Source organism: Pyrus communis, chromosome 5, assembly GCF_041283825.1.
Source record: "Pyrus communis isolate YQ-2024b chromosome 5, ASM4128382v1, whole genome shotgun sequence".
In the NCBI taxonomy this organism is placed as follows: domain Eukaryota; kingdom Viridiplantae; phylum Streptophyta; class Magnoliopsida; order Rosales; family Rosaceae; genus Pyrus; species Pyrus communis.
The window spans coordinates 13,766,705-13,791,568 of record NC_142569.1 but is presented as its reverse complement, the minus strand read 5'-3'; the positions used below and the strand labels follow the sequence as shown (position 1 = coordinate 13,791,568).

At 36.6% G+C, this 24,864-nt stretch overlaps 3 protein-coding genes and 1 long non-coding RNA gene across 4 annotated transcripts; 2 read left to right on the top strand and 2 right to left on the bottom strand.

The window, feature by feature from the left end:
* Positions 1–1,745: 1,745 nt before the first annotated feature.
* LOC148696824 (uncharacterized) lies at positions 1,746–9,302 on the bottom strand. Its single transcript, XR_015962758.1, has 5 exons — positions 9,107–9,302; positions 8,911–9,005; positions 8,617–8,683; positions 7,694–7,759; positions 1,746–1,946 (listed from the first exon to the last, which is right to left on the bottom strand). It is a non-coding gene; the product is annotated as an uncharacterized LOC148696824 (long non-coding RNA).
* A 4,497-nt stretch (positions 9,303–13,799) lies between these two features.
* Positions 13,800–17,374, top strand: LOC137726662 (2-isopropylmalate synthase A). The gene is made up of 9 exons (XM_068465598.2): positions 13,800–14,557; positions 15,404–15,617; positions 15,708–15,788; positions 15,959–16,051; positions 16,154–16,240; positions 16,361–16,461; positions 16,544–16,577; positions 16,691–16,765; positions 16,844–17,374. Exons 1-9 carry the CDS (start codon positions 13,872–13,874, stop codon positions 16,892–16,894), a joined length of 1,422 nt encoding a protein of 473 aa, XP_068321699.2. The 5' UTR covers positions 13,800–13,871; the 3' UTR covers positions 16,895–17,374.
* A 575-nt stretch (positions 17,375–17,949) lies between these two features.
* On the bottom strand, positions 17,950–20,922 carry LOC137726098 (uncharacterized). The gene is made up of 6 exons (XM_068464968.2): positions 20,678–20,922; positions 19,745–19,896; positions 19,443–19,552; positions 19,262–19,347; positions 18,475–18,579; positions 17,950–18,359 (listed from the first exon to the last, which is right to left on the bottom strand). Exons 1-6 carry the CDS (start codon positions 20,785–20,787, stop codon positions 18,203–18,205), a joined length of 720 nt encoding a protein of 239 aa, XP_068321069.2. The 5' UTR covers positions 20,788–20,922; the 3' UTR covers positions 17,950–18,202.
* A 24-nt stretch (positions 20,923–20,946) lies between these two features.
* On the top strand, positions 20,947–22,856 carry LOC137726099 (protein FAR1-RELATED SEQUENCE 7). The gene is made up of 3 exons (XM_068464969.2): positions 20,947–21,080; positions 21,903–22,419; positions 22,594–22,856. The coding sequence occupies exons 2-3, from the start codon at positions 21,904–21,906 to the stop codon at positions 22,786–22,788; spliced, it is 711 nt and encodes a 236-aa protein (XP_068321070.2). The 5' UTR covers positions 20,947–21,080; position 21,903; the 3' UTR covers positions 22,789–22,856.
* The last annotated feature ends 2,008 nt before the right edge of the window (positions 22,857–24,864 follow it).

The following is a 24,864-nucleotide window of genomic DNA, read 5'->3' as shown; positions in this document are numbered from 1 at the left end:
TTTCTGTTGACTTTTCGGGTCAACCGTTGACTTTTTTACGAAATTTTTCTGGGACCCCTCTTGGGGTAATTTGACACCCTAATTCCAAATTTGCACTATGTTTTCCCCAATTCAATCATTTTAGTAGGATTTTACTAATTGGTCCCTTTATGTGGATATGTGCGTTTGTTAGTAGCGATAACGTCCTCTCTAGTTTGAACGGCTCTTCGGCGATGGAGTATCTGTGAGTGGACCCCTTCCAAAATGCATGATGTTATTACTAGAAATGCATACATGAAAAGAAAGATTTTATGACTACGTTTTATGAAACGTTTATTGAGTTATCAGATTTACGCTTTATGAAATATCATACTTTATCGAATTTACGTTTACTAAGATATTTATGAATATGAATTTATGATATGACGTTTGAGCTATTGAGCTCCGATGATATATATTTTGAAAATATTATGTTCATGATTTTATGTGCTTACTTAGCGGATATTCATACAATGTGCCTTCAGGCAGGCGATATAGTGCCTTCGGGTGAATGATATATGTGCCTTCGGGCAGGCGATGGATGTGCCTTCGGACGATTATGATATCACTACTAAGCACACTTTATTAAGATATATGTTTTATGAAGGTTTTATGGCATGCTAGGGTTTTCGGAAAATCTATTATTTATTATGCTATATGAGTTTTCTAAAACTGGGGGTTAGTACGTTTGAAGAGTAGTTGATATTATTATTATTATTATTAAATCAGTCCGCTCATGCTTTGTTTTACGCCCCCTTCAGGACTTAGAATGAATGCTTACGAACCCAGCATCATTGCACTCCTCCATCGGTATCTTCGAGTCATCTCGGTGTAAGGCCCATTCCTTTGTTCGTATTTTTTATAATATTTCTTCTACAGAATTCTTGATTAGTTGTATGCTCTGAACATGTTCCCACAATTGCATATTCATTAAAGTTAAATTTACCTATTTTATTTACATTCGTTCTTTCTTCATAACTTACATGCATGTTAATATAGCTTCGTTACCCTCGGGGTGTCAGCCAGCACATGCCCATTCCGATGTTTGGAGGATATCAAGGTCGGGCGTATCAACAAAAATAACTTAATTTAGTCTAAAAACTCTCTATTCTATTTGGTCTTTGTATATAGCTCACTGACATTTCTTCTTGCTCTACCGAAACACTTGCTGATCTTAGTTTTATAGGGAAATGAATTTAAGTGACTCAACCCCATTCTTATTATTTGCCAATAATAGAAAATATAAAGGCTAGAAGACTAAAACCCCACCAACTCATGCTTTGATGTTTTTCACGGATTGATCTCATGTAATTTAGCAATCCAAAGTAATCATGTGGTAGCCATCCACATAAACAACAATAGCTTCTTTCTTCAGCACATGTTCAACAAAAAGGATTCTTTATATTACATGAGGTGAAGTGCCGATTTAGTTCCTGAACTATCATCTTAGTTAAAAATAGGTCCCTGAATTATTTTTTTAATAAAATAAGTCCCTAAACTCGTTAAAATTGCTAATTACATCCCTACTATTATATTCAAAGCTATATTATCCAATTTTTGTCAACTTAAGTCACTTGACACACTTTAGAGTGTAATATCGGCATTTTCTTTCCTATAAGCCCTTAACATTTCATATAGATTGTGAATCTAACATCTAATTTACCCTTCAAAGATTACTTCATACACTATCTCTTTGTAATAAAATTACCAACCTACCCTTCAATATGTATCACATGCAAGTAATGTTACTTAAATTGACGAAACATTGAATATAGTAGCTTCAAAACTAGTATTAGGGATATAATTGGTATATTTTTATAATTCTGTTCCGGCAAAGATTTCCCTAGAGAAGGCTCCTCGGACCTCAGTACAGCGCCCCAAAGGATTGGCACTTTGTATGTGTCGTCGGGCTCTTGCTTGTTGATGTGCTACAAGAAGAGAACAAAGTTAGTTCTGAAATGTGCCTTTGTGGGGCCTTAGGTGTAGGCCTTAAGGCTCGCAATCAAAACTAACTAAGTGCAAGGTGTGCCACTGCTATCTCAGTATAGCAGATGTAGAACAAGTGTGTTTTAAATCGATTACTTAAGCCCCAAGTTACTCAAACTTCTTGTTATCAAAAGATTGTCGTGGATGGGTTAAGTCCACGTTAAGTTCTTTTTCTAGCCTTGTAAACACGGACTTTTAGTTCATAGTCTTGTATGTTTGAATGAAGGGAGTCTAGAGCCCCTTAAGTTATTTATCTGGTTCCAAGTTACTTTTAATGAAAACATATTGATCAAGTTAACTAGATCCAGATGCAAATGGTACTCTTAAAATAGAGAAACATATGGGAATAAGTTAAATACATGATGGAGAATATATTAAGTAATAGATCTACTAATTTAGAAAACAAACAACGAGCTTCGGCTAGGATTTCACCTTGTCTGGCAAGGTTGAACCTCTTGCAGTCACTTTTCTTTGAATTTACAAAGGTTATATGCTAAAAAGGGATGGATGGTAAACAAGTTGATCATGAAGGAATCGACACTACACCACTAAGGGAGATAGCAAGGCTTTTAAACTAGACAAGAGATAACTTTTCTAAAGTACTATGGTTAAAATGATTGAATCTGGGTTGATTTCAGCTTTTGGATGCAAATCTGGCTTGAGAGCATAGTTTGTATGTTTGTTTGATTGGTTGAGTGTCCTTATATCTGTTGTCTCTTCTTCCTTTTATAGGCAGTTTGGCCCGACTACTGTAACTTTGCTCTTGCTCGAAAGCACTTGAAAGGTAGTGAGTCATCAGCTTTTTACTTGTAATGCCACTGAAAAGTGTTCTTTGGCTGGTAGTAAGTTAGTATCCATCACTTGTCATTTCAATGTAAGCACGTGGCTTGTACCTTGGTTGAGAATGCTTCAATCTGCCTCTGAGCTGGATGCTGGGTTTTGGGCAAATCTCCTTTAATTTGGCACCCTTGGGCTTTCCTCCACTCAAGCCCAATGTTCAAATATTAACCCAAATAGTACCCCCTTTAATCATTGTTGAGTCTGCAAATCGAGGTGTTAATAATGATTAAATATTCGTCATATGCTTTCACTCGGGACTTGCACCATTTAAGACAGTCGTTGTTAACTAAACCTTTGCACTAGCCCAGGATTTCCAACATTAACTAACCGTTCACTATATAATCCTCACGTAAACCTTCGGCTAAGTACCTTAGCAATTTCAAACCTTCGAATTTCTAGAACTTCCCAGTTTTTCCAACTTTCCCAGTACTCTCTTGCTTTTTGCTCCTTCATACTTTCTGCCTTCAAATTTCTTCCATCTTTTCCAAGATCATCCAATGGCACCAAAAGCTACTCAAACTAGATCATCCTATGAATCTGGTGATGGCATCGCCATAATGCGTCGTTTGCTTAATAGCCTTCATCGTCCTTGGGCTAGCCTGCATACCTTGCTTTTCTTCAAAGAGGGAGGAGCACACTCTTTGGCGCCTGCATAGACATTTCCAGTCCTCATTGCCGTTGAAAACAACATGTCCAAGAAGAATTGGTTCATCCCGAACCCATTTTTGGCCGAGTCCGGCATTTTAGCATTTAAGTGGTCGAACCACCATCATGGCTTTCCTTTCATGAAGGACGAAGGATAGACGCAGTGGATAAATAAGCTCGAGCTTACCACAGCTCTTCTTTTTTGGAATTCGAGGACCAACACTTTTGACTTCAAGATGGGCCCCATATCCCCGACCATTCTTGACATGGCCCAGGTCTTCGGGCTAAGGCCCTCGGGCAGAGTTGTGGACATTACCCATGACTGGTCTCCTTCTTCTCGCCCAATTGCTGAGAGCTCGGGCACCTTTGGTCCCATAACTCATTTAGAGTACAACTCTGCTACTTTCAAGAGTTGTGGGACTTTCTTCACGGGTTTTATCCTATTTGCGAAGAAGGAATTTGGCCCCTTCTCCTCCAACACCAACAGAGACCAAGAACACATATACTTTCTGTTGTACTGGCTTAACCAACACGTCTTCCCTAATAAATCCAAATGAGTGCAAGTCGAGTAGATTCTTTTAGTGAAAGCTCTTTATAACTTTAATGACATGGCCACGGGTTCCTTCCTCCTTACTCATCTTTATCATCTCCTTGATGAGATAACCCGAGGCATTCCCTTCGAAACTAACCTTAACGAGACCACTTGGATGAATCAACTATGGCTACAATGGTATTTCCTCAAGCTTTGGGCGTTTAACCTGGAATTTCCTAAGGGTATTGCTCATGCCCGAATCTTGGCCAATGCTTTTCTCACCAATCATTATACCTTCTCTTACATGTATTTCTTCAAATACTGCCGCATTCAGGCAAATTTAGAGTGGGGAACCTCAGTGCTTAGGAGATATCCTTGGTTCTCTAACCAAGCATTTCAAGATGCATTCGAGGAGGATGCTAGTGCCTTATGCAGAGAGAAATTTATCAAATGCATTCAACCAAGGGACCTCGCCTGGGGAGAGGGGGTGATGTGCCTTATATGTACATACCTACCTCCATATAGCACGAGGTCTTTTGGGAGCTCACTGGCTTCGGATTCCATCGGAACTCCGAAGTTAAGCGAGTTCGGGCAAGAGCAATCCCAGGATGGGTGACCCATTGGGAAGTTCTTATGTGAGTTCCTAAGAACAAATCTGTGAGGGTATGGCCCAAAACAGACAATATCGTGCTACGGCAGAGCCGATTTGGTATGTGATTTTAGGAACTTACACGAGAATTTCCTAGTGAGTCACCCATCTTGGGATTGCTCTCGCTCGAACTTTATTAACTTCGGAGTTCTGATGGAATCCGAAGTCAGTGAGCTCCCAAAAAGCCTCGTGCTATATGGATGTGGACATGTACATATAAGGCACATCACCCTCTCTCCATTAGTTGATGTGGGATATTACAATCCACCCTCTTAGGGGCCCAACGTCCTCATCTGTACACTCGCACCACATGACAGTGGCTCTGATATTATTTTGTCACATCACAGACAGGTTCCGCTGTAACACAATATTGCCCGCTTTAGGCCCTGATCACGCCCTCACGGTTTTGTTTCTGGGAACTCACGTGGGAACTTCCCAACGGATCACCTATCCTAGGATTGCTCTCTCCCGAACTCGCTTAACTTCAAAGTTTCGATGGAATTCGAAGCCAGTGAGCTCCTAAAAGGCCTTGTGCTATATGAAGGTGGGCATGTACATATAAGGCACATTACCCCCTGTCCATTGGTCGATGTGGGATGTTACATATTTTTTCACTATCCCTTACTGTTTTAGCTTTTTATTTGTCATCTATTTCTTTTTCTTCATTTTTGAGATTTTTCTCTATCATTCTTCCATATTTATGAAAAGATCTCTACAACCAAAAGACATTGGTTTACACGACCCCCCTTCTTTGTTGTTGCGTTAACAACGGTTGAGATTTTAAGGTCGAAGGACTTGTAATTGTGGGATGTGGCGGTTCTAGGGTTGATTTTGGAGAGGGTAAGGTGAGGGACCTATAATTAGGGTTGTGGTTGGGTGGGTTGTGGCGGTGTTAGGGCTGATTTTAAGGTAGGGTTGAATTTAATTTGGAATTTGGGGAGTTGATGGTTTGAGGTTGAGAGCTTTGAAGTGAGGGAGAAAGAGAAGAGTTGACAGAAAAATAGTAAGGATAAAAGATTTTGGCTATTGGATTTGTATTAATGGTTGAGACCCATCGGTCCGGAGGATCTCCACAAAATTGATCCGCAAGTCCGTATTTATAGGCTTAAGCCCATATGACATTCATAGAGAGAGAAAAAGAGAGAATGATAGAAGAGTCAAATTCTAACTACTTATAATGACTTAAAGCCTATGTGGCATTCATCATTGACCTATGTCTAATTAATCAAAATATATCATTGATCAAGTCCAAAACAAAAATATGTCATTGATATATAGCTTAATAATAAAGTTTTTATTGACTTTTGGCTAAATTACCTTAAAAAATAATATACAATAAGTTATTTTGCATAAAATAATATTGTTTGATAAAAAATCAATTATTATTCTTTTATTTTATAGATAAATTATTTTACATAGATTATTACATACATTAGCCATTTTTTATTTGTTATTATATATGCGTGTTAAAAATAATTTATCTATACATATATGTAAATGTTTGGGCCCAAAATAATATTATTGGACCGAGCTTAGGTTTGTGTTTAGTCGAATGCTCTTCCTAAAATACTATGGGTTGTCCAACTGTCATAAGCCGCCTAATCAGGTCGGCCGAGTCCTATTGCAAGAAGGATTGATTTGGATAAGAGTGAAGAAGTCGAGCCCGGGTACAATAAAGGGGTTTCAGAGTTGAAGACGCTGAGAAATCGGGAATGAATCTAATTCATTATAGAGTTTGGTTCAAAAACCTATTGGAACTAGGATTGACCGAATCCTAATCATAATAGATTTGGGAGTTTTAGCCCATATACATCTCTGGTTCGGCCAGAAGTAGGTTCGTTGCTATATATATAGAGGGGAGTGCATCATTCAAAGCTCTCCAATTCAACACACAAACTGCCATACGCAAACTCTCGCTTTACGCTAAACCTTTCAACAACATTGTGATTTTTATTTTCCTTTTTCCCGCCAACACATCTTCAGTTTGGATAAACAACACTGTGAAGGCAACTGGCGACATCTTCAGTTTGGATAAACATCATTGGAGCCGTAGAATCAGTCGATCAAGGAGCACCTTCAGTTTGGATAAACAGCATTGCTTCTCGGCCGATTGGTTACTTATACAAGTTTTGGTCGACAAGGATTTTCAAGTCCTTGTTGGTAGAAGTCATCTCATTAGCCTTCTCGGTGAAGTGAGGTGTTATAGATACTGGGCTCGGCACATTAAACGCTGAGTTGTTTATGATTGGGTATTCACAAGTAAGTTTTAGAGTTCGACATTCTGACGGTCGAACCATATTTACCATTAAGACGTATATCTCTTTTGAGTACTTGTGTCCATATAGTTTGGTACCAGTTCGGCGTGCTTATACTCTTACGAATATAATCACCGTGACTGAACCCGGTGCCGACGATCCATGAACGTTGCAAAACTAACAGCCTTGTCTTCAGGCTCTAGAATCCGAAGGCTGAGACGTGTTCCTTCCTCGGCAGCAATCGCAAGATCAAGAACTCAGCAGCGCGTTCAACGCAACATAAACACATTTTACTCCCTAGCTGAGCTAAGCTGAAGAGTTGGCACGCCGCGCACACAACCTAAGGATGTAGTTAGCTTATTAATTACTCGACCTGCGCGCCACGTAGGCTTGGTAGTTTTCAGGGTCAACAGTAAAATATAAGTAAATTTATTTTGAATCAAACCACATTATTTTGTACGTAAATTAAAAAACATTTATATTGTAGGTACATAATGTTTATTTATTTGTTTTTTGGCCAGAAGCATTAACATACAATTTGACACACCTTGACCGAAATCAAGGCATGCTGGCTGTCACGTGACAATGATGTAACCATGTGTACAGTGCAGAAGCGATAAAGATATAGAGAAATATGAGAAAAAAAAAAAAAAAACCAACTACCAAAGTACTAGCGCGAAATTAAGTGTGGAATACACAACCAGAGCATAAGTAGCCTAATTTCAATCCAGCCAAATAAGTACTAATAACACTCAAAGATAATCTTACATTGGTAGTATGTCAGAACTGCCTTGAAGTCCTTGCAAACCAGCAACGAGAATTCCTACCTAGAACCTAGAGGGGCGAAAAACAGAAAGTGTGAGTGGGCAAAAACAAAGCTTTTCCAAATCATTTCATTTCTGAAAAGTTCTAACCCCTTGCCATAAAACCTGTATAATTTTCCCAGAAAATAAAATATATAAACATATATCAAATCAGGCTCGAAAGCAGAATGCATCAATATTATGCCATGCCAAATGTCTCAGTATAAAACATGTAATCCAGGTGCTAAATCACAATAAAAATGCTAAATCAGCCGGAGTCATCTAACGTGACCTGTACGGAGGAATCTAGAGCTTATCCATCTAGCTGGAGTCACCTCATGTGACCTGTACGGCTCAATCCATAATTCAACAATATATATATCTCATCAACAATATGCTTGTACACGAGTAGGAACCACCTAAAGTGGTCTGTATGACAAGCTGGGTGTAAATAAATACGTTTTAGTGCTACGATCACGTGAAGGTTATGCGAAGTATCGCAATTCACCTACAAGTCGGAACCACCTAAAGTTGTTTGTACGACGGGTTGGCACCTGCCTTGGATCCAAGGTGAGCGTGTGTGGTGCGAGAGGTGGACGATCACGTGAAGGCTAGGCCCTCAACTCTAGCGGAGCACTACACCGGGGTGCAGATTAATGAGCTCTCTAAACATTTCACATAATCCTCAATTTACATAAACATTCGATAACTCACCTGGTACTTACCTGAGCGTCCACATCTTTAACCATAAATATATGCAACTACTAATGCATGTATAAACTATATGAATACTTGGCATGGTACATCAAAACATACCTTCATTTAAAAATGATTTTCTAGGAAAAATCAAGTATATAGATATATACTGAAAACCAAAAGCCCACTCACTGATATGTCGAAGGGTCGTAGCCCCCGAGCCTCGATTGATTATGCTCGTCCTCAGGATAGGTCTCACCTATATGTGAAACAATGAATGTCAATTTAATGCACATAAACAAAATTAGGTAATAATTTCTCATACAATGCTCAAATGAGGTGTTTGAATATACCACCATGATCTACACAACCTCAGGAACATCCCCATATTTTTAGAAAAAATTTTCGATCACCCACGCGCGACCACACGCCTGGCACGCCTAACGGAAAAGTTAACGCCGTAAGGAATATTTTGTTAAAACTAACCTGACACCATTAACTACCGTTAGGAATATTTCGTCAACTTTGACGGAATATTTTCTTTTCTTCTCCGGTGAACCACCGACTGCCGTCGCCGAAAACTGGAAAAATATCAAAAGCTTCATATCTCCCTCGATTTTCAACCAAAATTCATGAAATTTTCACCAAAATAAAGCTTAGGATGAGAAGAACACATTCTTACCAATTTCAAGCCCTAAAATCCACGGGATCTCGCCGGAGAACCCTCAATAATCCGGCCAAAATTTCAAACTCACCAACTCGACTTCCCGACGTCCAAAACACCTCGTTTTTCTTCTCTGAGCTTCGTGAGAGTGTTCTGAAGCTTCCTATAAGATTAGAATCTTCCAAAAACTTCACATTTACGTGTGCATGAACAATACCTCAAATCGGAGGTTATGGTTCTTGGGTTTTCCGACGGCTTCATGTCCTAAAAATGGTATAGATGAGATCGTAAGGTTACAAGGAATACAAATATGACATTAAAAACCCTCGATCCGTGAAGAAAAATGGTTGATTTGGGTGATGTCCGTACAATTTGTACGGAAATGCAGAAAAATCCGAGAAGGAGGAGAGACAGAGTCAACAGGAGTGAAAGAAAGGGTGTGAGTGTGTGGTCCAAATTTGGGCATCCAATCACAACAAACAAAACCACACAACCACACAAAACGTCCAAGGGCAATTTCATCTTTTCACACCTGCAATAAATGTTTCAGGACGGGCTGTCACACAATTTGTTATGTTTGTACAAAAAAAAAACAATAGGTAAATTAAAATTCATAAATAAACATTTATTATGAATCAACCAACATTTATATTGTAGGTATATTATATTTGCACAAAAAAAAAAAAAGGTAAATTAAAATTCATAAACAAACAGTAGTAGATATATTAGTTTTTTGATCAAATTACATTCTTTTATTTTGTAAGTAAATTATTTTGCATGCATTATTACATATATTTAGCACATTTTATTACTAATAAATATATTTAATGCTAATTATATTAATCTAAAAATTTAAAATAGATCACAACTTAAAAAAATTATTTAATTATTACAATAAAATATTCATACAATTTTAAGTTAAAAAATAAAATAATTGGGTACAACTACTGGGATGGCCGGTGAAGTGGCTGGTGGAATGGAGCTTGAAGGCCACTTGGAGGTTAAGGAATGCGAATGACAGAAGCTACCATTGCTTGGGGTATCCCAGCAATGTCATAGCGGACGACTTCTCGCTCGTGCTCAACTTCTTCTCTTTTGCGTTCAGCTTCTTCTCGGTGGCTCGCTAGCTATCTCCAATTACTGTAGCTATCTCCAACTGCGGTCAGCTAGATAAAGAAGAACCCCCCCAAACGGTGAGCAGCAGTAAATACGTTCTATTAAAAGCTACACCGACAAATTTTAGAATTCTGCAACCCAATTACCAGTAAAGATGGGGAAATAAAGTGGTGGTACTGGGGTCGTTGCAGAATGGACAAGCTAATAATTTCAATATGTGATGTCATTAAAGATGTCGCTAGGATTGTAGTTAGGAGTAAATGATGGGACAGCAAGTATCAATAATTAGGCAGATACAGATCCGGTTATGGGGCTGATTAAATTTTGAAAATTAAAAAATAAAGTTGATAATTGATTTATTATTTAAACGTTGATAAACGTGCTCATTTTTATAGTGGCACATAATTTAGTTTACAAATTTTATCTACAAATTAATCTCCTTAGCATTACCCATAAAGTAATTTTTATTATAGATAATTTTAAATCAGAGCCGTTCAATTTTTTTCATTTGAAAATCATATTTATAAAAATGTTATTCAAATCAAATATTGTTTAGTCATTCAAATGTAAGAATTAAGAAATTTGATACATTTGAATAACTAACAATCTCTAATTCAAATGATGTTTTGTTTGGATGATCTTCAAATGAAGAATAAGAAATTAAACAATCCGATTATGAACAAAAATGCGATATATCAATACGGTACAAAAATACAATTTTCTTAGCATTCCTGAAAAAAAAAAAAAAAAGGCATTACAATTCCAACTCTTAAGGGCTATTCACCCCAATTATACGGCCAGCTTTCCTCCTCAGAGATGAGTTCATTACTCCCTGTGAATAACATTTTCACATAACTTGACAGTACAAATTTTATAATCGAAACCGTTCAATTTCTTATTTTTCATTTGTAGATCACCCTTACAAAAAAAAAAAAAAAAAAAAAAAATCATCTTCAAAGGAGATCATTTAGTCATTTAATCGTGTAGAACAAACAAATTGACAATGTAGATACCAAATAATATATTCATGATGAACTATCCATTTATTTGATATATTTGGATGATTAAACAAGGGAAAATTAGAATCCCCTGCACTTTTCTAATACTCTTTAAATTAAACATTGGTTCTATTTTGAAATTTGATTAGGACGCCTAAACAATAGTCATGTCAGCATTTTTATATTTATTTAGATTACATGTAATTATTGTGTTTTTTTAATTTAAAATGTTAATTATTAAATTCCATATATATCCTTTTAGGTTGATATAATTTTGTACGTGGCCTTTTTTTTAGGAAGCCAGTTTCTTCTCCCATGTTTGAGCCGTATGGTTTCTTCTCCCACGTTAGAATTATGTGATCCTCATTTTTGAATTTTGAATGGACTTATCCATTTCAATTAGTTGTTGTTTTCATTATTTTATATTGATTTCATGTGAGATAATTAGATGTATTCTCTATTTTCTTGAGGCTGATACGTTTAGATAATATATTTAAACGTACCAAATATATACCAAGAAGATATATAAAGTAACGTACCAAATATGTTTTTTTAAATAAATACAAACGTACCAAAATAATATATAAATGTACCAAATACATTCAAAAAAGAAATATCAATGTACCAAATACGTACCAAGAAGATATATAAAAGTAACGTACCAAATATGTACCAAGGAGAAACATATGTTTAATCAAGAGGAAATACATGTACCCAATATGTTTTTTTTTAAATAAATATAGGCGTACCAAATACATACAAAAAAGAAAACAAACATATCAAATATGTACCAAGAAGAAATCTACGTTTCATGTGTAATTTGAAAGACTTTTTATTAAAATTGACTACTACAATATTTATCTACAAGATTTTAGGAGTTTTGAGATATTATCTAAGAAAATTAAAGGGAATTGTTATTGGCACTCCAAAAATCTCATTCTACACTCCAAACTTTATATATTTGAAAAGAAAAATACATTTGTGAGGAGTGTAGAATGAGATTTTTGGAATGCTAATAACACTTCCCAAATTAAAAGGTATATTAAATATAATGGCAAGTCGCATTCATGGGTATTTTGAAAGACTTTTATTGGAATTAAATTCTACAATATTCATCTCAAGATTTTAGGAGTTTTGATGTATTATCTAGGAATTAAAAGTTATATTTATATAATGGCAAGTTGGGTAATTTAAATTATAAAAAATGCTACTTCTAATCCATGTGGCACCTAAATTGTAGGAAAAATGTTTAATCAAAACTATAAAAGGCATAAATGTTTAATCTTAAAATTTTAAAACCTAGGCATCTGTATCAAAGCCTCCCATTAAACAATCTCAAATTTGAATGATTTTTTTGTAGGAGTGATATTCAAAAAATAAATAAATAAATAAATAAATTGAACGATTCCAATCATTGATTTTATTCGGTCAAAATACAATAATCCAAATAAGGATATATGCATCCCCACATAGGAGATGCAAGTATTATCCTTTAAATTATAAACAACTTAATATAGATTAGATACTGACACTAATAATAATATAAAATAGTAATACTTCTTTTGACATGTAAATAATAGATTTTAATTTAATTCTAACAGATAACATGGTACAAATTTATTATGCTGGCCTATTTTGCGACAACCTAAATCTCTACCTCATTTATTATAAGATATCTTTTGACATCATAAAGTCATTAATTGGAGAGTCCATGCATTATTTTATTTAATTTTTTTTTTAAGGGAAGTGTTATTTGCATTCTAAAAATCTCATTCTACACTCCTCATAAGTATATTTTTCTTTCTAAATATAGAAAGTTTAGAATTAGAATGTGATTTTTAAAGTATTAATAACAATTCCATTTCTAAATCTAGTATGCGTATTATTATTTTTTGGTAAATCTAGTCTATGCATTAAAGAAATTTTTTGAGGTGACGGCAACCTCACATCACCATGGACGATTGATGTACCCATCCAATCGGAGGATGCCACGTCCCCCACTAAAGAATCCATGTGATTTAGTTTTTAACAAAATCAATTAAACAAAAACTAAACCCAAAAAATAAAGGAGGTGGATTGTCTGCCCTTCCATTTTCATACTTTTCTTATGCCCTCATATGATGTGTGGTCACGATTAAGTCACGTCAACATTTTATATTAATTTTTTATAGAAATAATAAAACAAAAAATAATAGGAATATAAAATGTTGACGTGGCTTAATTGTGATCACACAAACAGGAGGGCATCGGGAGAGTATGGAAATGAGAGGGCAGACAATCCACTTCCAAAAATAGAACATGTTGACAACCGAGGCAACATCACCATGGACAACTCACAACTGGAATACATAACCCTTCAGTGAAATGAGAGATTTTTTAGTATGACTGAAACACGGTATAGTACATCATGTGTTACTATATAAATGGTGGGATATGTGTGCTAAAAAGTTACTAACTTAAAAAATAAAGTTTCCAGCCACTTATATAAAAACACATGATCTACTATTCGTATTCCGGTCAATGAAAATTTTCTCTTATTATTTGTTAATGCACTAACTATTTTGCCAAGTAAGATTACATTCCTTTAAAATGGGCAAATTGCAAGACTATGCCATTGCGAGATACACACTACACACAAAGGAGAGAAGGCTTTGGTTTTTGTACACACCATGGCCTTCTCAGCAGCAAATCTTCTTTTCATCTCATCCACATCCCCAGCTTCCATAATCAGACATTCAAAACCCACAAACTCTAACATAACCACCACCCTCTTGCCCAAACCCTCATCACTCTTCCCTCTCTCACAACAACGCGCCATCTTGAGGACAAACACGCGCTGCTCCGCTCTCTCCCAATCCCCCACTCACCCCGAATACATTCCCAACCGAATCCCAAACGAAACCTATGTACGAGTCGTGGACACGACCCTACGGGACGGAGAACAAGCTCCGGGGGCGTCCATGACTCGGCTAGAAAAGCTGGCCATTGCACACCAGCTGGCGAAGCTAAGAGTGGATGTGATCGAGGCGGGGTTCCCGGCTTCGTCCAAATATGATTTGGAGACAGTGAAGTTGATAGCAAAAGAGGTTGGAAGCCGTGTTGACGAGTGCGGCTACGTGCCTGTCATATCTGCATACTGTAGGTGCGTTCGTAGCGACGTCGACGCTGCATGGGAGTCGGTGAAGGACGCGACGCGCCCGCGCCTATGCATATTCATATCGACCAGCAAAATCCACATGAAGTATAAGCTGAACAAGACTGCCGATCAAGTTCTCGAACTCGCGAAGGAGTCGGTGAGGTATGCCAGAAGCCTTGGAGCTCAGGACATTACGTTTGTCTGTGAAGACGCTGGAAGGTGGTTAACTCTCTATCTCGTTCTTTCCGAAAACAATTTATATGAAACCGATTTACTATCACAAGAGGTTCTAATTTAATAAAGTAAAGATATGTGAAGAGATATCTACACATTACGTTATACTAAAAATAATATTTTAGCCTTGAAATTTAACTTATTTCACTTAGAACTCGATATAAATTTTTTAGTCGAATAAAACCCATCGACTAAATTCCACATGAGCAAATTCATTAACACTATTTGGATGAGGGAAATAAATTTGAAATTTGAATAAAAGTCAGAATTTATAAATTGACATACACCAATTCCCTTGTTTAGATTCATAAACATAGAAATTTAGAATTTCCGCATGGAAAAAAAAAATTGGAATTTGAGACCTTCAATTCCTAAGTTTAAATTTCATGTAAATAGGTGTCATTTTCCAATTTCTATGATTGAGAGTTTAAAAATAACAAATTTCACATTCAATTCTATTGTTCATTTTCCGTCATTTTAACATTCACAAATTCTAAAAAATAAAATCCCGTCATTTCACCAAACGAGAAAATTCACAAATTCTAGAAAATAAAATCACGTCATTTCTTTATCCAAACGGAATGTAATTATGTTTACTTTACAAATATTTAAAACAAAAATAAAAAGAATAATAGTCCACCATCCACCAAACTAACAGTTAGGCCAAGTAGACCTGAGTTTTGAAAGTCAACTATATCAGTGTGCTTCTTGTTCGAACTTTTGAATCCCCTTACATAATTTAGACTAATTTAATGTAAACTGTCCCTCGTATAAAAGAAGGATCGGGCTTAAAAACTAATTGATTATATGCTTTTAATTAATCTGAATTAGGTCTGAGAAGGAGTTTCTATATCGAATATATGGGGAAGCTATCAAGGCCGGAGCAACAACTTTAACATTCACAGACACTGTTGGCTACAATTTCCCCAGCGAAGTGGAGCAATTTGTTAAGGACTTGAAAGCCAATGTAATAGGGATCGAAAATGTAATCCTATCCATGCATTGCCATAACGATTTTGGTCTCGCCAATGCCAATACAATAGCTGTATGTGCACGCGTCACTCTTGTACTGAATTCAAAATTGATCAGCCACTCTCAGTACCTCTTGAATTTTAATATTGTTTACATACTATAGGGAGCATATGCTGGTGCCAGACAAGTTGAAGTTACGATCAATGGCATTGGTGAGAGGGCTGGAAATGCTTCATTAGAGGAGGTAAATCTCTATTTTTGTCATCAATATACAATTATTGCTCATATTATGTTATCTTATAAGAAAAGATCTTACTTTGACAAAAAAAAGGATGGAATAAAATAGCAATTATCTGATCAATGATCTAAATCAACGGTCTAACTACAACCTCATGTTTGTTCCTATACGTAAAGTTTGTGATGGCCGTCAAAACTCGTGGTAAGGACATGCTTGGGGGACTTCATACAGGAATAAATACAAAGCATATTGTAGCCACTAGCAAGATGGTAATTCTTCTTCTTCGTTTGTTTCCTTAAATTTACCTGGTTAGTTTGGTTGGTCTGATTTACCTGAAATGTTAAAACTCTTTGCATGCACTAATTAATAAGGTGGAAGAGTACAGCGGATTATCTGTACAACCACATAAGGCTATAGTTGGAGCTAATATTTTCTCTCATGCCAGTGGAATTCACCAGGTTATATTTCCATATTAACTTTTATTTTGCAGTTGAAATATATAAATAAATGATTTCATAAAATACACATACACGTATATATATAAAGAGAGAAATCTCCTCTGTGTGTGTGTGTTTTAGGATGGAGTTCTTAAAAACAAGAGCACCTATGAAATTATTTTGGCTGAAGATATTGGCTACGTCCATTCTCATGACACTGGCATTGTCCTAGGAAAACACAGGTTCGTAATAAAGGATAATACTTGCGTCAACCTCATAAGTATGAATTAGTGTTTAAACATCTCACATTATATTTTTCTACAGTGGCCGTCATGCTTTGAAGTCTCGCCTCTTGCAGGTATTAATCGAAAATTATTTCTGAATTTTTTTGTTTGAACTTTGAGATATTATATGATGAAAATAAGTTCTCTACAGTAATTACATTTTTTTTTTTTTGGTATTATTATTTAGCTTGGCCATGATCTGGACGAAAAGAAATTTCACGAGGTGTTTGAACATTTCAAGTCGTTGGCTGAGACAAAGAAGGTAACAATGAATTAAGTCGATAAATAATCTTAATTCTGCAGTCAAGTCCTTATGATTGATTGATTTTGCACCTTGCAGAGTCTTACGAAAGAGGACCTAGAATCATTGGTTTATCAGGTGGCCAATTAATTCCCTAGCCGCTAAAGAGAAAATCCTCCATTGTCGATTCTCGGCTCGGAGACTATCCTTCTTGATCCCTTTCCTCTATTCCCCTCTTTTCTTATATTATTTTATAAGCATTTTGATTTAGCAGTTGTGGTTGCTCTTTCGATCTAATGAAAAGAGCCTTCATGGTCGTAGCCGGTCTCTCACTCAGTCGACGAGTGTTGTGTGCGCGCTTTTTTGTGGCTTGTACACTTGAAAAGAGACTATTAGTAGAAAGCTAAACCTTTATTGAAGATGAGTCATAACTGGGCTTCTTTGTTGATAATTTTAAGATCATAAGAGGGTGGTGCGGTACTTTCCTCATGATGCCTTCACGGTGGTTATTGCAAGGTTCAATCCTCATGAGTGTTATCTTTCATGTTGGTTGAATTAAAATCATTTGTGGCTCAAGAATTGTATTTTAATTATTTGAATTTTTAATTGTAGACTTGTGGTGTTTTTGGATTTCCGATTGATTTTTTTCCTAAGTAAGGTTTGCTATTGGGATCACGTTTAACATGCCAATTCTATATAAGTTCTCGATCGTTGTTAATAAAATTTCATTCCATCGCAAAAACGGTGGCCATGTAAATCTAATGTTCTTCTATGCCATGGCATAACATTAATGCACTTTTTTTTTTTTTTTTTTGGTCAAACGATAAATTTTTTGTCAGATTCACTGTTAGATTACCAACGGAGTTCGAACACACGTCGCTATGCAAGAGCTCAACTCATTTCCACCACAGTGATAAAAGACCACTTACTCGCACCTTTCACTTTAGTTTAGGCTTTGGATTTGATAAGGGTTTTTGATGTTTCTCTTCAACAAATGTTACCGGCAGTGGCAGTCACCCATGCAAGAAACAAGCATCCACCAGTCAAAGTTGAGGTACAGTTCATAAAAAAAGCAAAGAGCCTCAAATTCGTCCATGCCAAGCTTGAGTTAGAGAACAAAAATAAATGGATCAAGAGCTCGAACAGCTCGACGAGCTATTTCTCGTGCTTGAAAATAGTCTCATATATAGGACACGCCAAACAAATAACGAACTCAGGAACCGATTTCATGTATTGCTTGAAAATACATAACCTCAGAGATTGATGATTCATCATGATCTACAAAAACATTATACAACACACTTTCAAAGTTGTAAAACCTAAATACCAAGATGTTTTTTGTCATCCAATAATTGGAGTAATTTACTTGCACGCGACCCTGCCTCCTCTATCTGGATCAACTACTTAGCTCACATGCCTTTGTCTAGTTCAGAAACATAACACTGATTCCACTGGTAATCAAAATATCACCTGAAAACACGACTCTTCACGTGTTTTGTATTTCTTTGACTTCTTGACATGATGGTCATTATTGACTGAAACTGCTTCGGCACTGGTTCTACTAGGCTCTTGCAGAACTGATTCTCCATCGTTTCCCTTCCTCCTCTTAGCACTCCTGCAAATTTTTTCAACAATTACAACGCAGAATCTACCTTTTTTTCTTTTCCAAAATGGATTTTATACTTTTAAATACAAACTCTTTCAAGTTAAATCCAAGGTCAGAGAAATACCCATCCGTTAGTGAAGTATCTTCCATTTGTTTATCCAACCAGAGAATGTTTCCTGTGTGAGCCGGAAGCAAGGAACCATAAATGTACAGTGTTTCCTCATCCACACTGCAAGCGTAATGCAAATGCAATGTTATGGAAGCACACAAGTAACAAACACTTTTTGAAAAACGAAGTACTAATCAAATGTATCACTTAGTTGCGAAGCTACAATGTAACAAAATGAGTACCGAACCACGTATATACTGCACAAAAGTATAGTCAACTAGATTTTTTTTAGTTCACAAGATATGTAGAATCCCCACAATATGAACACTTAAGCATGCATCCTACCTCTCCATCATCACTATTTCATGACTCAAGCATCTAATTCACAAATCTCGAAAACGATTGTGAGTTGTGACTTTTTGGAGTACAGTTTAGAATGTGTTACAACTTGGCTTTAAAACCGAAATCCACATTAATTGACAAGGTAAGGGAGGAGGGAGGGTGGGTTTGGGAAGGAGGATGCCTAAAAGAACGAAGACAGCATTCCACGGTAAAATAAAGAAAAGAGTATACCACTAAGAGCAATGCTAGAGTGGCCATATTTTCAGACCACATTCTGTGTCAGGTGGGGTTAACTTATGACATCAACCATTATGACCAGTTGGTAACTGATTGAACACCTGCCAGTGCCACGTGACGTTGATTACTCATGCGGTTCAAAAATGCAGTCTCTTCAGCATTGCTCCTACCAAATATCAGTTTTCTTTCAAATCATAAAAAGGTAATTATAATCAAAGGTCACCTTTTGATCAATAGTCGTATCATGGTCCCAACTTTAATTACATGCCGCTTGTGGGATCTGCTAACAAATAATTGCTTGCCATGTTTCTAAGAGAAGATTGGTACACCAGAAGGAAGATGAATTACTATTGGAAAGATTAAGGATAACAACATTGAAACACAATGATGAAGAAGACTCTTACAGATTTATATCGAAATTCTTCGCGAATATCTTTGTCTGTTATGACGGCAGATGAGAAGCCAAGAATAATTACATGAATTGATTCTTGTTTGACTTTGACAACCTTTCCTTCTGCAGTGGCAGAACATCACAAATCAAACAGCAGGATCAACATTAGTGGATACAAATGCATGTGTATCATTTGATACAGAATGATTTTTTAATTCATAACAAAATAAATCAAATTTTGAGCATAATATCCTTGAAAGGGATAAAATTTGTATGTCTGTTACTTTATTAGTTAATGCAGAACAAGAATACTACCTACAAGCATATCGGGCTTTGGAGAATAAAGTAATAACTTTGCTTTTAGCCTGACAGTAAAATAAGGATGAACACCGGGAAGAATCTTTGCTTCCTTATCTAAGATGTTGAATTCATAAGCCAATACAATACCCTCAAATATATCATTGTACCTGCATGGGAAACCAGAGACAGAAAATTAAATTCCCAAGTTGTTAAGACATCACAAACACGTGAAACGGAATATTATTCCAACGAGAGCCACAAACACCCTCAACACTTGACCAATACAGACCAAGCCAACTGTTGAATTTCGAGGGTTACAGTAAAAAAACAAATCCGAAAACAATGTATGAAGATATCATTCTTAACTCTGAATCTCTGATAAATGAGCTTTCATTTGTACTCTTTCTTAAGCAAATTATTTGTTTGTTGCAAGGTATTGTTGGAACATTTCAGAAAATACACACAATGGGGGAACAAAGTCGGTTTCTGTTCGAAATTCCGAATAAATAATTGGTACTTTTAAACATAGTCTCCAAAAAGGTCATGTTTTTATTGGGAACTTTAACTCAACTGACTCCAATGAATTAGCTCTCAATCATACTCTTTCTTTAGCAAATTACTTGTTTGTTGCAAGGCAGAGTCCAAACAACGGCAAACATTGTGGGAACATTCAGAAGTTACAACAAAATGGGTGGCAAACATCTGCTTCTCTTCGAAACACCGAACGAGTAACCCGGTATTTCACAAACAGAGTCTCCAAAAAGCTCATGCTTTTTTTTCTAAATTCAACACAACTGACTCAGCCAACACTAAAAAAAGAAGAACCACTACGAATAATCCTTACGCGAGCAAAATCGAAACCAATCATACAAACAGTATCAAGCTTCCAAATCGTTAAAAAAAAATCAAAATTTTGAAAAATTAAAGAAAGGGTTGCTGAGAAGGTACCTCAAAAGCATCGAGCTGAGCTCGCGCAGGATTGCTTCGTGGACATTATCGCTCGTCGACGGATGCAAATACACCACCAAATTGGTATCCGAAACGCTCAGCCCCTCCATTGAGCGCGCCCCAAATCAAACCGGAGCTGGGGTTTTTGCGACTATGGCGGAGAGCCTAAAACCCTAGCAGAGCGCTGGAACGTTGATGGGTTTATTCAAAATTTCACACTTTATTTTGGGCCCGGCCGAAGTTGGGCCGCAGTATTCAAACTGAGGTCATAACTGATAAGCAGGAGGTGGGTCCCATACCGTTAAATCAGAGCCGTCAAAATATGTTGGTAGATCAAGAGAAACAGGAGTGTCTCAAATTTCTTCAGAGGCAAAAGGTTAGAGACGAGCGTGAATGGAAGCATGTAAGTTTTCATCTGGGTTTTGATAATTGAGCTTACTTAACTAAAAGTACTAATTTGTTCGATTAAAAATGACAATTGAGATTAAGGGCCTTTCGTTTTGGATTATTTGTGGGCTAGGGATATGCAGAAAATTGGATTAAATTAAAGCTTGTGTTGCAGTGTTAGCCTCTACTCGAATATTTATTGGGAAAATTAGTAAAATTTCTGCAATTTTTAATATCTGATTTTCTGGGTTTGGATTGCTTGTATGTGATGCTGTTAATTTTTGGGGGTTAGTCTTTTGGACCCTTTTTCTTCCACCTAAATTTGTTGGCTTTCGATTCATCGGATGTTAAAGTTTTAATCTTGGCAGAAGCCTGAATCATCTGCATTGTGATTTAGAATTATGATTGGTGCAAATTGAAATTCATGAAAATCGCACTTTCGAAAAGAAACTGGGTGGGTTTGTGTATAACTTATCTGCATACGAATGACCCCAACACATTCGTTTTCAGTTTCATATGTCCGAATGAGTGGAGTTATTGCCTATCATATGACTAGCAAAAACCGACACTCGCGTGTATAAGTTTTTGGGAGGATGCAATGCGTGAGGAACACTTATTCCCTATCAATGGATACTTGTGCAGATGATGAATTTAATTTTTTGTGTTCATTTCTCTTTTTCGCTTGTGGAATTTTCCATTTCAATTTCCCTGTGGTTTGTTGCTTTGATTTTGCATTGCGAACGTGCATCACATCCATTAACTTGCATTGGTTCTGTAAATATGGTTTATATTCGTGTGATATTGTGAACTTCACAGCTTATGCATTTGAGAATTACAGAATGACTGCAGATCCTACTCCAATGGAGTCTGAAGCGGATTTGAACAAGCCGGTTGTGGAGAGTTCAGTTGAAAGGGATGTTCCGAATACTGAAAGTGGAGAAATGCTAGATTCAAACAATGGGACAGAGTTGATTGAAAATGAAGTAAATGGTATCCTGGAACCTTATGTTGGAATGGAGTTTGACTCCGAAGAGGCTGTCAAGGAATACTATGATGCATATGCCACGCGTGTGGGTTTTAGAATCCGTGTTGGTAACTTCCATCGTTCAAATCGTGATGGATCCATTAACAGTCGTAAGTTTCTTTGTAACAAAGAAGGTTTTCGTGACAATAAGAAGTCAAAAAGGGGTGAAGTAAGGAGGTCGAGGGAGGAAACTAGGGAGGGCTGCAAGGCAATGATTATGGCGAGGAAAGAGAAGTCCGGGAAGTGGGTTGTTACAAAGCTTGAAATAAGACATTGTCATCCAATGTGGATTTCTAGGGGCAAGAAAGTCACCATTCCGGCTCCATCACAGGTAGTTGCTTTAACAAAAAAATTGAGTTTTTTAATACATGAATGAATTTATGAATCATATTTCACGGGGAGCTTCTGAAATCGTAGTGTAACAAATAGACCTTTGATTGATTTCGAACTTCTGTGTTCTCCAATATGATACATTTATATAATAACAGATATCATGTGCTTGCAGGATGAGAAAGACAAGAAAATTCGTGAGCTATCTGCAGAGCTTTATCGGGCGAACCAACAGTTAGCAGAGTGCAGAAAAACACTTGAAATGGTTCTGAAAGAGGTAGACCAACACGAAGACCGCCTTACTAAAAGTGTTCAAAATATAGTTAAGAATGTAAAAGAGATTGAAGACAAGGATCGAGAGAAATTATAACATTCTTAGTTATAACAGTATAACTTATATCATTAACATTCTTAGTTATAACAGTATAACTTATATCATATCTCCTACTATTCTAATTAAAATGGCCGGATTTGCTAGGCTTTTTAGACAGTCTAGTAGATGAAATAAGAGATGGTAGCCTTACTGCTAATTGCTAGGTTCTGTATCATTTTATATACATTTTTCATTAGTTAAATAGAAAAGCTCCCTCCGGTAATGTGGGATGACCTCCAGCTTTAGCATGTTGTGATGCTGACCTGTTATTCAGTAGCTCAAAGGTATGAAAGCAAGATGCAGTTATGCAAGGACGAGGTTCCTGGTGCCCGCAGATGCCATTCTCTTTCACACAGGTGCAGACATCGGTGTCAGCATTGGAATTGGTTGAATGGCTGGACCGTATGAGGCCTTGCATAGCCAAAGCCTGGTATGGTCACTGAAAGTCCTGAATAACTTGAAGGGAGATACTTCGTTCATTCCCTTGGATGCACAATTTCTAATTACCTGCTAATCACAGTTTGACACCAAGTACAAAAAAATGTTCTTGTGTTTTTATAGTTGGGGTGGTAACTGATTTTTCCGTTGGGACGTCGATATTAGGAAAATAAGAGCTTCTTTTTCCTTTATCTTGAATCCTTCTCTCGTTGGCCAGTATGAGAACTGACCTCAATGTGCACCACCACCACCACCACCACCACCAGTATCCTAACCGGTAACAAAAGTCTGGACTTTTTCGTTTTAAGGGTTTGACAATGTGTCCAATTTCTAAGGACAAAGAAAGGGATCGGGGACTTTATGATCGTAGAAGGGGGAGGGGGATGACCTGCCAAATTCACATCAACACAAACGAAATCTTGAATTGCGTATAGAAAAAAGACGAACCACTTCTATTCTCGGAGCTGAGGTATATGAGGAGTGGCTTTTTGGTCCCTTTCATCCGGTGGTCAGGACATTGTCTTTTCGTGTAGAAGACACGGGTTCGTTGCTGAGTGACCGCTCGCTATTTAGCTAGAAAAGACGGTATAGAAGCGTCTTCTCTCCCAAAATTAACTTGGCTCCTCAATTCGTATGTAACCGATTTACGGAACTTTATGTTTATGATCGGAACTGTTTATATTATAAATCGCTCTTTTTAATGATCATCTCTGCAAAAAAAAAAAAAAAAAATCAATTAAATATGAAATTTGGTAAAAGAATCACGAATCATTTATCTATTTGTTACAATTGATTGACTAAACAATCTTAATTCTAATTGAGTTTTTTAGAGATGACCTTTACAGAGATTTATAATATAAACACGAAAATTTGTAAATCAACTGCTGTGAATTGAGGAGGAACTCCTCAGTCTTGAGGAGCCAAGCCTTAGCTTTAGCTTAGCGAAACGAAGATATCATGATGAGAGAACTCATATGGTCCAGTAGTTCATTCAATTCCAATAGCCAATGTTGACGCCAACGCCCCTGTGAAAGAGAACGGTTGTACCTCCAGCCACCGGAAATCTCGTGCTTGCATAACTACATTGGTATTCCGTACATTTTAGCTACTGAATAACTTGAAGAAAAGTGCCCGGCTCCTTCATTTGGAATGTTAATAACCTGCTAATCAGAGTTTAACACTATATGCGAACTTTTATTATTGTGTATGGCTTAACTTTCAACAACGTTAATTAAGGCGAATATGGCTTCTAATTTCCAGTCATTTAAATTTTGTGAGCAATGCTTTTGGTGCATCAGATGTAATCAAATTATCAAACTGTAGCCGATTAAAGGTTTGTACTCCTTTTCTTTTTGGAGATTTTATTACAAATGATCTTTGAAATTAACTTAACTCATCATTTTGGTCTTTCAATTTGAAAATCAATTAATGTCGTTCCTGAAATTTATTACCGTACATATATATGATCCTTGCCGTTTAATTCTGTCAAATTTTATGTTAATTTGATTACGTAGCAAACCCGGAGTCCACACAATCACTTTTTGAAATTTTAAAAGCCAGGAAAAGCCTGCAGACTCTGTTGGCTGCTTCCTTTGCCTAGTTTTATTATTAGCACGTTTAGGTTATTAGCTTTGA

Excerpts from the sequence above, each read along its gene's own strand:
- LOC137726662 (XM_068465598.2), top strand. The coding sequence starts at position 13,872 with ATGGCCTTCTCAGCAGCAAATCTTCTTTTCATCTCATCCACATCCCCA. Across the intron at positions 15,618-15,707 it reads CCAATGCCAATACAATAGCT|GGAGCATATGCTGGTGCCAG; the intron begins GTATGTGCACGC and ends TACATACTATAG. Across the intron at positions 16,462-16,543 it reads ATTGTCCTAGGAAAACACAG|TGGCCGTCATGCTTTGAAGT; the intron begins GTTCGTAATAAA and ends ATTTTTCTACAG.
- LOC137726098 (XM_068464968.2), bottom strand. The coding sequence starts at position 20,787 with ATGGAGGGGCTGAGCGTTTCGGATACCAATTTGGTGGTGTATTTGCAT. Across the intron at positions 18,580-19,261 it reads ATACGACTATTGATCAAAAG|TGTGGATGAGGAAACACTGT; the intron begins GTGACCTTTGAT and ends TTACGCTTGCAG. Across the intron at positions 18,360-18,474 it reads GATACTTCACTAACGGATGG|GAGTGCTAAGAGGAGGAAGG; the intron begins GTATTTCTCTGA and ends AAAAATTTGCAG.
- LOC137726099 (XM_068464969.2), top strand. The coding sequence starts at position 21,904 with ATGACTGCAGATCCTACTCCAATGGAGTCTGAAGCGGATTTGAACAAG. Across the intron at positions 22,420-22,593 it reads CCATTCCGGCTCCATCACAG|GATGAGAAAGACAAGAAAAT; the intron begins GTAGTTGCTTTA and ends ATGTGCTTGCAG.